At 36.2% G+C, this 17,082-nt stretch overlaps 1 protein-coding gene across 2 annotated transcripts; it reads right to left on the bottom strand.

Annotated features, from left to right (window-relative positions):
- Positions 1-768: 768 nt before the first annotated feature.
- On the bottom strand, positions 769-16,679 carry rgl3a (ral guanine nucleotide dissociation stimulator-like 3a). Of its 2 annotated transcripts, XM_079627347.1 has the most exons (17): positions 16,254-16,679; positions 13,393-13,682; positions 12,299-12,343; positions 11,596-11,765; positions 11,358-11,512; positions 11,028-11,276; positions 9,661-9,764; positions 9,458-9,542; positions 8,286-8,363; positions 7,224-7,310; positions 7,077-7,109; positions 6,843-6,964; positions 6,572-6,667; positions 5,830-5,959; positions 3,644-3,916; positions 3,373-3,487; positions 769-2,298 (listed from the first exon to the last, which is right to left on the bottom strand). In XM_079627347.1, exons 1-17 carry the CDS (start codon positions 16,275-16,277, stop codon positions 2,150-2,152), a joined length of 2,205 nt encoding a protein of 734 aa, XP_079483473.1. In that variant the 5' UTR covers positions 16,278-16,679; the 3' UTR covers positions 769-2,149. The 2 variants fall into 2 exon arrangements, with proteins under 2 accessions (XP_079483473.1, XP_079483474.1); XM_079627348.1 differs by lacking the exon at positions 8,286-8,363 and having other exon boundaries at positions 837-2,298.
- Between the last annotated feature and the right edge of the window lie 403 nt (positions 16,680-17,082).

Raw genomic sequence — 17,082 nt, 5'->3', positions numbered from 1 at the left:
TGGAAAAAGTTAATATTAGAAATGGGAGAAGTAAATGAACGTACCCGAGGAAGCCGCGTTCACCGCTGAACTCCAAACATAACCGGTAATGGACGAGGGCGCCATCTTGCCGTAGGAAGCGTTGGCAAGCTTGTGCCATATCACCCAAATCTTATCTTACATTCAATGTAAATGAAACTGAAAATGTAAACATCATACTTTTCTTAAAAGCATCTTTAAAAAAAGATAAGGCTGCTCTGAAGTGCTTCTGCACTTGCTCCAAATTCTCTATCCAGACAAAAGGCCACATAACGGCCTTCTAAAATGTGACAGATGACCACTTCTGGACCTTCTTGTATTGGAGGCTGCTCTGGTCCTGCTTTGCATGTTCATTTAAATACAGCATCAGAGTAGCATTGAACTTTACCACTCCTTGCTGAAAAAAAATAATAGCTTAGCTTAGCTAAGACCGCCCTAGTGGTTTTAGCTGGGGGTTTTCCCCCGGTAGGGACTGTCACGACAGGCTTATATTTTTATAATTCGATTAATAAATAATATATTTCCATTCAGAATTTAAAGTTTCTTTATTCGGAGAATTCAAATTAAATTTCACGTTTGAGCAGTGTAAAGATATAATTAGATATAGGCATGTAGATTTAAGATAGTAAGACCAAATTTCTATTTAAAATTATATTAAAACATTTTTTTTATATAAAATATATTGACTGGAACGTATGGAATTTAAAAATAATAATTTTATAACTCCAATGACCACAAAAGAAGCAAAACAGAATCAAAAATGAATATTATTTTAAATAATAAAATACAAAATACATAATAACAAAACACACAACACTAAGTGCTATACATTTTTTAATTACACATAGACAAAGACAGACACACATTTCAGTTAGGAATTGTGGCTTTCTGTGCAAACAGCAAATGTGTGCTTTTAATGCTGATTCGGGCCCTCTTCCATTTGGCAAAAAAAAAAAAAAAAACTTAGTTTTCCAAGAGACACAACAACTGAACCACTATTTAGCAGCAAACTATTCCACACAGACCAAGCACTTACTTTTCACAGACTTCAGCGACTAACTTACTTTAACTTTCACCAAACACATACAAAGTCAATGAGATTTATCAAGTGCACCCAGTGCTCTTCAGTTCTCCTAAATGCATTTGCTCAGAAAGTCACAAGATATCCAATATGGACGAGTAACTTCATTTGACAATACTAGAAAAAAGAAAAGAAAAAAAGAAACAAGTATTTCTAAAAAAGATAGTGAAGTGCAAGCATCCTTCATTAGGATAAAGATTAGGCACAAATGCCACAAATCAACAAACATCTTCCATTAATACAAGTCTTAAATAAAGTTTTCTAAGAGAAACAGCTGATGGTTTTGAGATTACTGCACCTCAAAAGCATAAAAATTAAAAACAAGTGCAGAAAGGAAACAAAAAGAACAAATAAAAATAGATTAATGTGCACATATAAAAGTTAAATTAAACACTCTAAAAGTGAAATGCATTAAAACAATTAAATATTGCAATTAAAATAATGTGATCTTTATTAAAATTATATTAAAATATATTATCTTAACATTGTCACTTAGAAAATGACCTAAATCACTTTATTTATCTTTCTATTCAGTTTTAACCTACCACTGAATATTAGCTACATAAAAGCTTGTATTTGTAGGTCATATTTAAAACAAATGTGTTCATCCACCTACACCTTTCTCAGTAAAAAAAGATATCACCTGTGTGACCTCCCATTTCAAAGCAAAAATCTTTGAATAAACTGGCAGTAGATGTGGCTTTTTATTGCAACTTCCCTGGGTCGGATCATCTGATCCTTTCTTCCTTCAGTTTTAACGGCTTAGAAATGTTGTAGCAGCTGTAGAATTCTACGGTTTCTTTGTTATTAGTCAATGACACATTATTGAGTGAGATGCTATCATAACTTGAGACTCCAGAGTGCTTCAGAACTCAATTCTGCATCCATCAGTCTGTTTTCCGAGCTTCATTCAGCAGTTGTCCACATCAGCTGTTTGTTTGCTATTTTGTAAGTGTTTGTTCTATGCAGTAGTCCATGTGGTTGTGTAGTCTCTGTTCACCGTTTGCATTTTCATGTATTACACCACCATGTTGCGTGTTGTCATTCACGTTACTTGCGTCCCTTCGGTACAGCTCCGGGACTCCAGGATGAACCAGGCACTCTGCTGACATTTTTGTAAAGCTGACGAAGCACAAAGTCATAGTTGGCAGTGGTGCACATGGCATAGAACACGTTGGCTTTGTCTGGGATCAGCAACTCTAATAAAATAAAAAAAACATGTAAATATATATATATATATAAAAACATTGATTTATTGAGTGCTAAATAAATATAACTATAAAATTGCTAACATTTAAACTAAAATTAAAGGGATAGTTCACCCAAAAATTAATATTCTGTCATTAATTACTCTTCCTCATGTCATTCCAAACCCGTAAGACTTTCGTTCAATATTTTTGATGAAATCTGAGAGATTTCTGTCCCTCAGTTGACAGCTACGCAACTATCACTTTGACGCTTCAAAAGGTTCATAAAGAGATCGTAAAACTAATCCATATGAATTGTGCGATTTAGCCAAAATTTTCTGAACTGACTTGATCGCTTTATAAGATGAAAATATTTAATTTAGGATTTTATTCACATATAAACATTGATCTGCAAACAAACAGAAGCTAAACCAAACCAAACCTGCTTGACGCACGAGAACAAACCTCTTGCAGAAGCTCAAACGTGCTGCGTAACACAAGGATGAACCTCATTGGTTCTCGCATTTCAAGTGAATATGCTTGAGCTGCCAACTACCAAAACTGATGTGTGAGTTGATGTGAGTTATATGTGAATAAAAGCCTAAATGTGAATAAAAGCCAATCTGTTCATCATATAAAGCAATCCAGTCTCTTCATAAATTTGGACTAAACAGCTCGATTCATGTGGATTAATTTTACAATCTCTTTATGAACTTTTTGAAGCTTTATGAACTTTTTTTATTTATAAAATAAAATAAAATGAAAAATACACTGCTGTGGACATTGTTTACTTCATTAATTTGTTTACTGTGTTAATGAACTGAGGATGGGATTAGGAGTCGGTATTCGGTTTTGGATTCGACAGAATCTTAACCAGTGGATTTGGTATTCAGCCAAACCCCAAAAATCTGGATTCGGTGCATCCCTATTAATGACAGAAGTTTATTTTTTGGGTGAACTAACCCTTTAAAATTAAGATATAAAGCTAATTTAAAATATTAATACTATGATACTATAATGATATATAAATAATACTAAAATACTTGAGTCTTCTTTCAAGGTCATGCATAGAATCAAGCAGCTCACCTTTGTCATTAGAAAGCACTTGTGTGAGACTAAAATCCTGGCAGTTCATCTCCTCCAAGTTGTGTTTCTCCAGAGCTCTCTGAATCACCTGAGCGGTCTTGTCCTGACTGGATATCTAAAGATAAAGAGATGATACAGTTTCAAGACTTTAGAATCACTGGCCCTGACACCCGAGTAAAAAGACCATTAACAGACATCTTGCCTACTGACTGCTAAAAAGAACATCAACAAATCTAGGACCACGAGCCACCAACTGTTAAAGTCAACTTACCAAAATACTTTTATAAATGTTTCCGCTGTTGCCAAACTCCACGCTGACTCTGATAATACATGTATCGGCAACTTGCTTGTTGTACATTGGATGAAGGGCAGCGTACAGCTGGAGAGAAGGAGAGGATGACGAAGATGATGAAGATGTTGCCGATGAAGAAGGGGAGGGGCTGTCAGACAGATCTGCCTGTAGGGATCTTCGAAAGGAGGTGGGCGGAGTCAGAGAGGTGCTGGGTGTGTCTACGGAGATGTCCTGACAGGATACAGACTGTGACTGTGAATGAAGGGATGGAGAAAGACTATTTATCCCAACACATCTAATTATCAATAAGAACTGGTCTGTTAAGACCACAGCACAGGGTTTTCAGATGGTAATAGTTCACCCCAAAATTAAAATTATCCCATGATTTACTCACCCGCAAGCCATTCTAGGTGTATATGACCTTCTTTCAGACGAACACAATCAGAGTACTAATAATAATATCTTGGCTTTTCCCAGCTTTGTAATGGCACTGAATAGTGTCCGAGTTTTTAAAGCTCCAAAAAGTGCATCTATCCGTCATAAAAGTAATCCATACGACTCCAGTGGGTTAATAAATGTCTTCTAAAGCCAAGCGATGGGTTTTTGTCAGACAAATATCCATATTTAAAACTTTTTAAACTGTAATCACTGGTTAGTATGGATTACTTTTATGATGGATGGATGCGCTTTTTGGAGCTTCAAAAACTCGGACACTATTCAGTGTCATTATAAATGCTTGGAAGAGCCAGGATATTATTTAATATAACTCTGATTGTGTTCGGCTGAAAGGAGGAAGTCATATACACCTAGGATGGATAGAGGGTGAGTAAATTATGGGATAATTTTTTTTGAACTATCCCTTTAAAGCTGTCAATGGAGGGTCAGAAAGCTCTCAGATTTAATCAAAAATATCTTCATTTGTGTTCCGAAGATGAACAAAAGTCTTACGGGTTTGGAAAGACATGAGGCGAGGCGAGTAAATGATGACAGAATTTTAATTTTTGGGTGAACTAACCCTTTAAGTGGCACAAGTGACAGTGCATCAGATGAGGTGCATCAGAAAGCTTAATCATTCAGATGAATCTGACTTTTTATCTGGGTGTTTAGCAACACAGATTGCAAGCGATACATATTTCAGTAATTTATGTAAAACGTCACAGACTGGCAGTGTTGTTATCAAATACACCGTGTTCTGTCAACTTCACTACAGCTCTTTGTTGATAGTGCAAACATGAACTATATGACTGCAAGGTTAAGGTGAAAAATCAGTCACAAACACCTTAATGGATTTTCTAACCCAAAGGCTACAGATAAACATATGGTCAAATAGTTTTTTTTACGTTTATATTAGGCCTGTCAGATTCAGGACTATTGATTTAGTTTAATTATAAATAATGCAATAAAAAAAAAAGAAACACGTAATTCTATCCTTGACCCACATACACTAAAAGACACTGAGAAAACAACAAGACATCATGCGAAAGCTAAAGACATCCTTCTGACGCATGTGTACATCAGTGTTATTTTAGTTTTATTTATATAATATTGTACTTATTTTATATTAGATTTTTATTTTTATATTTTCAGTTTTCTTTTGGTAATCCTGTTTTGTATGGAAGCTTGTATCTGCTGCAGTATAACAAAATAAAAAAAAGGTAATTGTGGCTTTTTTTCTTGAAATTCCAAGTTTATAACTTATTTTCCTCTTTTTTCCGCTTCAGTATTAGTTTACCGTAATTAATTTTATTACTTCAACTTAAATTATTTTGTTTGTTTATATTTTCTTTTACATTTCATTTACATACACTTTTTCGTCAAATATTTATATTTAATTTTATTTCCGCTTCATTTCAATGACCCAAAACAACTTTTAATAATTTTAGTTTACTCTGGTGTATAAACACGTACACAAAAATAGTAATCTACAAAAGCATCAATATACTACCACATTTGGTCAATTCAGTGTTTTTATCAGCCACAATAACAATAATTTCTCAGCAAATATATCCCATTGTGTGCTACTGATCAATTCAAAATATAATTATTTTGATTAAACCTTGATAGCCTAAGCTTAAATTATAGGAATAAAATATTGTAGCAACTATAGTACAAAACGTCTGTAGCTCTAGTCTGCAGGTTTTTTTATGCTGAGTTGTTACCCGTACTTTGTATCCAAGAGGTGAGAGGTTGGGACTGCTGAGGTCTTCCATCTCTGAGCCACTGGAGCCAGAGGATGATACACTGATCTGATCAGCAAGAGTTTTCTTCGAGAAGTTCTCACTGCCAGACAGCAATCTGCAGTGAGCAGAAGAGAAACACATCACAGAAAAAAAAAGCAAGTTAGCAAAATGTCTTATTACTTTCTGAGTCTGAGTCTAAAGGCCCCTCTATACCGTACTTTATGCGAAATCGAAGAATGAACTTGTGTGTCATTTCTTAGGTTTACAGTACAAAATTAAGTTATAATTCTAATTGAAAGTGACACGGACATTGTTTTTTCATGTTTAAATGCTGTAAAGCTGCTTGCTTTAAAGAAATCTACTGTATAAAATGCTATACAAATAAACGTGACATGACTGAGTGGAGTGTCGAATTGCAGAGCTGGTGCAAACATATCCACATCCTTATGATCAGATGCTGTCTTAACTGCCATTTTCTCACTGCTGTCATTTTTGTTGTGTTTATTTTGTTATTGAGAACAGCACATTTACACATTTATCTAAATTGTCGCTGTCAACATCGTGGGTGGCATCGGGATGTTGCTTACAGTATATTGCTGCAAAGGTACTTCAAACCTCCTTTTACCCCTGGGCGAAAAACTAAAAAAAAACTTTGCTGTGAGTATATTGGGACTTTAGTCCATAAAATGGAAACCGGTGCTTTGAAACTGTGAATAACAACACTCACGAGGTCAGTTTCTTGGAGATGAGCCGGTGGCTCCAGTGGTTGGGAGAGCCTGGACAGGGGTCAACTGGTGGCTCCAGCTCTCTTGACAACTCATAACTGATGAGAAAGAAAGACTGACTGTTGATATCTAAATATCAGAGATGCTGAGACGAAGTACTCAAAGTACCACTGCCTTGAATTCAAAGTCATTTATTTTCATCTAAACCAACATTCTTAGCAAGGAAATGATCACACTGAGAATGATCATCAGAATGTGCAGGAAGCGTCTCACCTCTTCTGGTCAGTAAGGGGCATGCTGCTGTTGATCCAGGAAATGATATGAGGATGTGATTGTAGAGTGTACTGAGCACATGATGCCTGCAGCTGCCGGATCTGAGACAGAATCTCAAACTCCTGAATACAGAAAGGAATGGAGACAGAGAAAGCCATGCGTTAACACTAGCTCTGGACCAAAACCTAGTGAGCTTCTTTTCACTAAAACAATATTTAAGACAATTGTACTTACTTTTCTACGCTTCTCAAAGTTGATGAGACCTCCCTGTGAGCACAAAGAAGAGAGTTATCTTTTAAACAAAAAAAACTTCAGAGTGGGAACTGAAATTGAAAACACTATGTCTGTGACATGAATTAAGGTAAAAAAAACTATTCTCACCTGTACATTATCACTTAGTGCTGTGTCCAACATGGTGAGAACTGTCAGATAAGTGCCCAGGTACGGCACCTCGCCATTGGAGGGGTTCTGTCAGAAAAACAAAGTTGTCAGACTTTGAAAATACACTATTTTTCAAAAGATCAAAAGGGGTTGGTAAGATTTTACAATATTTTTGAAAATAGTCTCTTATGCTCACCAAGGCTGCATTTATTTGATCAAAAACAGTATAGTAATATTGTGAAATTATTACAATTTAAAATAACTGTTTTCTACTTCAATATTTCATTCCTGTGACGGCAAGCTGACTTTTCAGCATCATTACTGCAGTCTTCAGTGTCACATGATCCTTCAGAAATCATTCTAATAGGCTGATTTTGTGGTTTAAGAAACATTTCTTATTGTCATCAATGTTGTAAACCGTTATTGTAATAAGTGCCAATTAATCTTTTTGTGGAAACGTGATCGTTTTTTTCAGAATTCTGTAATGAAGAAAACATTTATTTGAAATACAATTTTTGTAACAATGTAAGTGCAAGTGTCTTTACTGTGACTTTAATATATCCTTGCTGAATAAAAGTATTAATTTCTTTAAAAAAAAGAAAATCTTACTGACCCCCCACTTTTGAACGGTACTGTATACTATATTTAAACATGAATCCACATGTTTAAGCACTCTTTTAAGCACACACAACTTTTCCCAACAGCTAAAATTGATTTATGCCAAGTATAAATATCTTAGTTAGAGGAACACACTGTTAATGAACCTTTACTAATGATAAACCTTACTCCGTCATACTGTGTCGGCTGGCATTATGGTAATACCCATTTGAGTGTTTTAATTAATGAGCTGGCAGATTCACGTTTAGACACATTTTTGTTTTGGAGATGAAATTACTTGAGTCAAATTAGCTGGTGCTGAGGCATACATCCCAAACAGGGTAGTCGTTTCCCAGAAACAACAGCTTAATAATATTTTAAAAGCAAGTTGTGCCAGTGACCTTAAATGAGACGCAACATTCAGCAGGGCCTTGTTATCATAAAAGCGACTCTAGTGAATCTTACCGTGTGCTTAGATGTAGGACTAAGTCTGGGAGACTTTGGTGCAGAGTGAGTGTCTACCTCTGCTGACTGGTTTTCTTCCTAAATCAATAACAAATACATAGATAAGAGGACATTTGGCATACTGAAATGCAAACAGCCTGAAACTCTGATTTAGATAAGCATAACTGAGCATAAGATGCACTGAAACAACTGGCCTGAAGAAACACTTACATAAATCACTTTAGAAGACATTCAAAGCCAATATCCCACACCCAAAGAGAGGCCCCAATTCAAGATTAAGTACAATTACAGAACATGATAAAGATTAAGGTTAAAGAGAAGTGGGATAGACTACTACGAGCCACCATATGTATGTTTTGTTGTTATTGAACACTAAACACTGCAGAACATTGTGGGATGTTTTGCCTCCTTAATGGTATCTTTGCCAACAGGATGATTCTGCATTTTTTAACCTCATCTTCCTCCAGCCCCTATTGATTTACTCTTTGCATGCGAGCAAGAGTGAAAGGGGCTGTGGAAAAGATTGAATGTTGCTAGGTAGCATCTTTTAAGATCGTAAAAAGGGCATACAAGCAGCCATGGGATGAGATCACTTCATAATCTTATCAGAGGTTCAACAGTGCTATCAGCTCAGCTAATGTTAAATCATTAGAGGCACCTGTTTGCACATTGTAGACCAAAGTGTTAGATATTGATGGAAGTTTAAGGTCAGTAGGATTTTTTTTGGACAGATATTAATATTTGTATTCACTAAGGACATAGTAAATTAATCAAAAGTGACAATAAACATAGTTTTACACAAGATTACAAATTTCAAATAAATGCTGTTCTAAAAAATATATATATCATGGTTTCCACAAATATATTAAGCAGGACAACCATTTTCAACACTGATAATAGTGGGAAGTGTTTCTTGAGCACCAAATCAGCATATTAAAATGATTTCTGAGGGGATAATATGACACTGAGGTCTGGAGTAATGATGCTGAATATTCAGCTTTGCCTCACAGGAATAAATGAAATTATAAAATAGCAAAATTAGCATAACATATTTTTTAAAAACATTTTTTTTTAAATCATACTGACCCCAAATGTTTTAAAAGAAGTGTACGTCAAACTTTTTAGAAGATTAGGGTAGACAACATTAAAACAGGCAAACCTGTGAAACTTACCTCTACAAGGATCTCTCGATTGATCAGCACACAGTTCTCATCGGGAAAGGTGTCGCACAGCTGATCAAAGGCGGTTATACTTTCCCTGAAATTGCACATTTTATGGATTTACATTTACTACCATGTATTATGCAAACTGTGTGCTTAACATTTCACTACAGGTTTAATGGCTGTTTCAGGATGTCAGGGTCAGAACACACTACCTGCTGGTTGCCTCCCAGGTTTTCTTTAGCCGGTAGACAGCATTAGACTGAAGAGCAGATAAGATGGCTCTTAGAGAGGAGAAGTTTCTCAACTGACGGCACTCCTGTAATACAAATAATAATAATAAATAGCTTAAAAAAAAGAAATATTAACTTCACAAATTCACACTGGATCAAATATGCACCAACACAAAGTGATACAATTATCTTTAAATGTCTGTGCCATTAAAATTCATGTCAACAGTTTAATTATTCTTGCTCAGCAAGATTCTATGCAAACTGTAGCTCTGTCACAACAGTCATTTTAGCAGTGTACAATTCGATTCACATTTATTCGTATTACTGTGTCCAAGTAATGTATTTCAGAAATGTACATATACAAATCATGCAGTTAGCTAACATCATATACATTTTAAATGTGAGTGTCTCCTCCTAATGCCTATTATAGTGCTCCTTGTGGCATAACAGAGGACTGCAAAAAAAAAAAAAAAAATCATAATGATTTGTGCTCTGCAAATTCAAATGCATGATTGCATTATGAAATGTGTAATTTACATACTTGTCTATTCATAGTTTTCACATGAGGTCACACGCTTATAGGATCACCCACCTGGAGGGCAAAAGAAGGCTTTCCTCCATTGCCTGCCAGTTATTTTTACCAGGTTTTTACCACGTACTAATGTAGTGAGACAGTGATATAAAAAAAACCTAATTCAATATGAACCTTATTAATTATGCATACTATGTACAGGCATGCAGATGAACCCAGAATATAAACACAACACACAGTTTCCCCTTAAGCATTTTTACATAGAAAACCATTATAAAGAAGATACTTAACCATTCGGCGCGTTGCGTTTAAATCTGCATATAGTATGCATCATCAATAAGGTGTATACGGAATTTGATCTTATATCACATCACAGTTTTTAAGGCACTTTAAGGCCTGGTGTCACAGACAGGGCTTAGATTAAGCCAGGATTAGGCCTGAATTCAATTAGGACATTTACGTGGCTTTTATAAACATATTTTAAGACATGTCACTGCAAGTTGTTTTCAGTTAAAACAGCTAAAAAATTTATATTAGCCTAGGATTACGTTTAAGCCTTGTCTGTGAAAAAGGGGGTTCCGGTAAGTGTTTTTCACGTTAAGAGTTTTAAATGTCCCACTGTTTCCAGTGCCCAAAACTTGCATTTGTTCATATGTTTTTGTTTGTCTTCTTTTGAAAGGTGATCTTAATATTCGTGGCATGAAACAAATGAAAAATTTGCAGGCCTGTTCTGCAGTTCTATGGATGTTCTGCTCTACAGATCTAAAGATGAAAACTATGAATGAACTATGAAGTATGTTTCGAGCCTAATACACACCTGAGCCACAGAGATCCACTTCTCAATAATCTTTGCCCTGTGTGTAGGGCTGCTACAAGGGCAGCATGGGGAGCCGGGAGGGGAGGTGGCAGAAGGGCACAGCAGAGAGGTGATAACGCAGTTAGTGACGGCATTAAACTGGGCAATGGTGGCACGGACCGTGGGCGCTAGATTCCGGTTCTCTTTCTTGTCCCTTTGAGACCAAATGCAGCCAAGGCAGTGAAACGGGACCACTTTGACAAAGAGTTCCTGAGAAAGAAATGGAAACAGATGAATAAAAGTAGGCCAAAAATAAAACCTAGCCTTCAGTGTGCAAAACTTGACACCTACAGCATCTAACTGCGTGAGCTGCTCCGCTATGTCTTGAGCTGGGAAGGCCAGTACATCCCTCATCTCTTCTGTGTCCCGTCTGTCCATGGTGTCTTTAGTTTCTGGACTCTCTACGCCAGCAGCACTGGCTTCTACTGATGTACCCATGTGCTTGTCTGTTGATCCATAAGAAGTTATTTAGCACTGATTTCGGGGTGTATGTGCATAAAAGCTAAATTAGCCATATTTCACGGCTTGCCTTCAGTCTGAAATTTTCTGAGAAGAGCATCGGCTTGATTAACCAGACGTCTGAAACAAAGGCGATTACGCAGATGAACACAGAGCAGCCGGAGAGCCTGTTGATCCGGAGAGTCCCGAAGGTCCTCGTGATATTCGTCTAACCACAGCCGGATCAGACAGGGCAGAGAACTGCATACACACACACACACATACACACGCTTTGTTAGCACCTTATTGTTTCATACTAATTATTGAAGCTTATGGATTTAGGAATAACCCAGATGAAAAACCAGTTTCAAAACTTTAATTCAAGTATAATGGTTGCATTGGGCAACCAGTTTCAATTTAAAGGTAATTATAAAACAATAATACATGGCTCTCTGAAATGCTTGATTCTGGTCAGTCACGGTATTCTGAGGTCAGTTATTCCCCGATAATGACTAGAAATGCTGTATAATGATCGCTCATACTGGTAATTGAGGACGGCTCTTTTTTCATGTTTCCCGTATCACTTGCCTCAACACACATGCCAGGATGTTTCTAGTACGCCAAGTAAGACCTTGATTAGCTGGTTTAGGTGTGTTTAACTGGGGTTGGAGCTGAATTCTGCAGGACAGTGGCCCTCCATGAGTAGGACTGAACACCACTGCCTATTTGACCACAGAATATAACAAACTGATCAGAATCAAGACTACCAGGAAGTTTCTGAAGATTCACCTTACCTCCTGACACAGACACTGTTGTCCAGATTGGTGACCATGTCCTCTCTACAGAGACAAATAAATAAGTCCAAAGTTTATATTCCAAACATTCCTAAAACCCTTCAAATACGCTTTAGGATTATGAACATTGCAACAATTTCTGTTCATGTTTTTAACACATGTGTCACATGTGCTCTTTCAAGGCCTATTGCCTTTATTTATGCTTCAACAGAAAACAAAGAACACTCAATGTTCAACAAAAAGAGCCTCTGACGCCTCTGACTAGTCAAGTGAAACCTGTTCTCCAATGTGAGGTGTTCTCCTCCATTCCACTGCATCACTGATGTACGGTGTGACTATCATAGTGCCACAGTCATCATGTGTCTCATGGCCATGGGAAACACTTATCCTCACAATGAATTTCGAAATTTGGGCTTCCCCCTTCATTTGATTGTTCACGGTCACTGAGCCCTACGTATGCGGAGGAAATATCATATTTAAATACATGAGGGATAGCCGTGTTCAAAACGGAAGTCAGTCAATGATTTGATGTCATTGATAAGGTAATTTGAGAGGAAGCTGGGGATTAGAGAGATTAGAAGGCTAAATTCAGACGAACGCAAAACCATTGAAATTAGGGTTCATAATGTAAATTTGGGTAGACTATACTTATAAACTTCTTTTTTTTTTTTTTACACGATCGTTCAAAAGTTTGGAGTCAGATGGTTGTGAAATAAGTATTTTATGCCCACCAATGCTGCATTTATTTGATCAAAAATACAGTAAAAACAGTTATATTGTTGTGAGTGATGCAGTCAGTGTCAAATGATCCTTCAAATATGTTGATTTGCTGCTCATGAAATTTCTTATTAACATTGTAAAAAGTCGTGCTGCTTAATATTTTCATGGCATTTTTTTCAGAATACTCTGATGAACAGAAAGTTTTAAAAATCTTTTGTAACAATATAAATGTCTCCAGTATCACTTTTAATCAATTTAATCTTTGCTGAATAAAATAATTACCGGTAACTTAAAAAAAAAAAATCTCATTGACACTAAAATTTTAGCTTAATGTCCCTGAACACTAAACTCTTTGATTGAGCGTTTATGCTCACCTTTGAAACAGGAGTTCTATGAAAGCATTTGTGCAGGTGAAGGCTCTGTAGGTGGAGAGGAAGATTTGCGTGTAATCTGGGTCAGGGCACTCTGGGTTCACCAATTCTGTGACAAGACGGTCCAGAGTGGCTGCTTTAAGCCTGCGGACCTTCAGTGTGCGGTACTGCATGAAGCCAAAGGCAGAATCGTTCTCAGCGGCATCAGCTGGGGGTTGGATGGGTTCTCTGTGAAGAGTGACCCCGTAGACGGCCCCGTCTTCCACCTCCTCCCCCCACTCCTGCACTGGGTCCTGGAAAACAGATCATCAGGCTAAACATGTTGAATTTGCAGCAGACTATATACACGCATTGAACCTACTGTAAAACTTGATATGCTGATGCCCATTGCATTGCTATTTAACAAAGACAGTGCCATCATAAAATTCTATTTTGCAGTCCTGATGAAACTGCAGCAGGTCATGAGATTTTAGAAGAAAACAAAAGGCAGAACTGTAGTGGACTTGTCTCGGTTTCTGCAGTAAAATGCACTGAAATGTAGGTCAAAACAAAAAACAAAAACAAAAACAATGCCTGCAAAGCACTGCCCTAACATTTCATGTGTCCAGGAGGAAATATACAAAACAGTTCTATGGAAAACACAGGCAAATTGTTATCCAAATTATAAGTCAGGAGGAGTGGCTACATATTATCTTCACTGGCTTCACATTGCATATTGCATTTATGTTCTCAGCAGATGCTTTCTCAACAAAATCGTATAAAGCACAGTGTTCAGATTATGCTTTAAGCAAATCCACCAAACATTTTTTACGGTATTAACAGTAACACCACTTTTGAACGATGTCCACACAAGAAGCCATTTTAATTTTTTAAGGAAAGGGGAGAAATCATTGTGGAAAACCGTAAACAATACTCAGTGAAATACTCAGTACTTTCTTACAAAAATCCTCCTTGGTGGTAAAATGAAACCACAATTATTTGCATAGCAAATACCATCCCTGAATGAAAAACAGCTGTGGGCGAATAAAAAACAAAACATGGGGTTTAAACAAAGACAGACTGTGTGACACACTGGAGTAATTAAGTCCAGTGTTTTCTCTTTCAGAACAAGAAGGGTTGTTGTTGGGCTGATTGTTGACTGATTCAGATGTGACCAGCATTAGATGAACTCATAACAACTGACTCGAGAACATATTAGCATAATGGTGTCATTGGTCACTGATTCTTGAGACACGGGACGGACCACAATTTACATGAGATTAGATTGGGGGGGAACAAAGGAATAAGAAACATTTATTCATTGAAATCAATAACAGATTGTACTAAAATATTGTTAAAATAAAGTTTATTCGATTTATTTTTTATTTATCAAAATAATGACATTAGCTATAAAACCACATACTCAATACATTAATTTAATTGTTAACAAAATAATTGTTAAGTGTGAGTCAGAGTAAAGTTTTCTATTTTAAAAAATGCTGTTCTTTTGAAATTTCTATTCATCACAGAATTGTGGGGGAAAATTTTTTATCAGTTTACAGAAAAACATCAAGCAGTACAGCTGTTTTCAACATTAACAATAAATAGAAATGTTTCTTGAGCATCAAATCAGCATATTCAAATGATTTCTGAGGATCACGTGACACTGAAGACTGGAGTAATGATGCTGAAAATTCAGCTTTACCATCACAGGAATAAATTGCATTTTTAAATATATTAAAATAGAAAAGTTATTTAAATTAATAATATTTCACCATATTACAGTTTTTACTGTATTTTCTATTTGAAAAATGACTGATCCCAAACTTTTGAACGTAATGTATATGAACTTTAAACTTTCTTAAAAGAAACACTTCTATGACCTGACAAAAGGAGGAGAATCTTAAAAATAAACTTGAGTCTTTTTTCATATATTAGTTCAATAAGGGGACACAAATAAGATATTGTTACCTAGTTTCTTTAAGTAATTAAAACAAAAACATTATTCAAATTAATATATTTAGATAAATCTCCTTTTTTTAAATAATTTTCTTAAGAAAAAAAATTCTGTATTTAATATAGCCTGTGTGTTACATGGAAAATATGTAAGCTGTCACAAGCCAGGTGGTGAACATGTTGAAAAAAAAATTATCCTAAATTATTCTGATGTAAATAAAAAATATTGATGTTTTACTTCTGTTGACCGTTTTGTTCTACATTGCTCTGTGGCAATATCTCAGAATATACATAATATGCAAACCACACATTTGGAAAAAGTTGTGCTTCCAAGTAACCCAAGGACAGTCTATTCCTCCAAATCACAAGTGCATCTTTCCCAGAAACTGCAGTCAAGCAAAACAGAGAGCTTTCCAAGTCTCTTTTAAACCTGTGCCATGGAACAAAACACAGGGGATGATGGGAGAGGGAAAGCTGAAACTGTGAAACAGAACACACTGTACACATCTCCAATCTAGAGGTGTGTCTGACTGAGAACAAACACAAAATCTGTTCTATTGTGAGACTCCCGAGGGAAACTTTAACTGCACCACACCCTCCCCTGAGCCCTGATTAACCGCTTTCCTAAAGACAATATCGCATCTAATTGTAAAACCACTTAGTTTTGGTCAGTGACAAGAGAAAGAAGTGGGATTTCCAGAAAGAAAGAACAGGATATTCTGCATTTTCTACAGCATGATTCAAGTGAAGAGAAAAACACGGTTGATTCATTCACGCTGTACGCCGCGCGACACACTGTCCAACAACACGCGTTTCCCAGTTTGATGATGAAAGTTATTTCTCTCTAGTCGTTCTAGTTTCTTAAAATCACATTCAACAGACTTAATGTCCTCGATAAAATAGCGTAACTGAAAAAAAAAGTGACTTACCATTGTGAACTCCCACTTCCCCATGTTCTCAGCTCTCTGTTCTTCAGCCGTATGATCAAGCAGTGTAAGCGTTCCCAGTTTCCATTAGCGCAGCAAAAACTTTGGAAACTATATCCTTAGTCAGCTGGTGTTAAAGTTGACTGTCATGCTGTCTAGAGAGCTGAAGGGAATGAATAACTTTGCGAGGTTCGGTTTAATCAAAAACTCCAGTGAAGACAAAGTCAACTTGCTGTACATTTCATACCTACTGTCTGTCGGCTACTACCTTTATCATCAATTATAAATATGCTTTAACTGAAGTCTGTGCCCCAAAAAAATTATTATCATTATTATTATGTCGGAGTTTTATTTTTTAGCTGTCTAAATCATAGACAGTATATAAGGTGTAAATAGCACACAGCGCACCTGTAAAGCGCTTTAAAGTGCAGTGGGTTGTCTCTCTCTACGTAGATAAATGCGTCTAGTTATGACGTGCTTACGTGCCATGAATATCAGCGAATCATACTATGGTGAAGGCTTGACTTATGAATATTAATTAGGTGCATGTCCAAACGCATCAGTTTACCAAACAAATTTGCATAGCTAAATTAATATCCATAGTCACAGTAGGATTTATAATTTCAAGCTTCTGAGAGTTTATTTCTGAGAGTTTTTGGAGAATTTGGGCAAAACAAAAAGACAGAGATTCTGGGGAATTAAACTAAATGTATTCAAAGTTATAAGTAGGATCTATTTTATAATACATTAATTCAAACATACAATTGCTTATTTATATTTTTGCCATTGTAAATTAAAGAGCGGCCCAAAAGCATGAGACCAAGAGAAAATC

This window comes from Phoxinus phoxinus (assembly GCF_949152265.1).
Source record: "Phoxinus phoxinus genome assembly, chromosome: 11".
Taxonomy (NCBI): Eukaryota; Metazoa; Chordata; class Actinopteri; order Cypriniformes; family Leuciscidae; genus Phoxinus; species Phoxinus phoxinus.
This window is presented reverse-complemented; position numbering and strand designations above follow the sequence as displayed.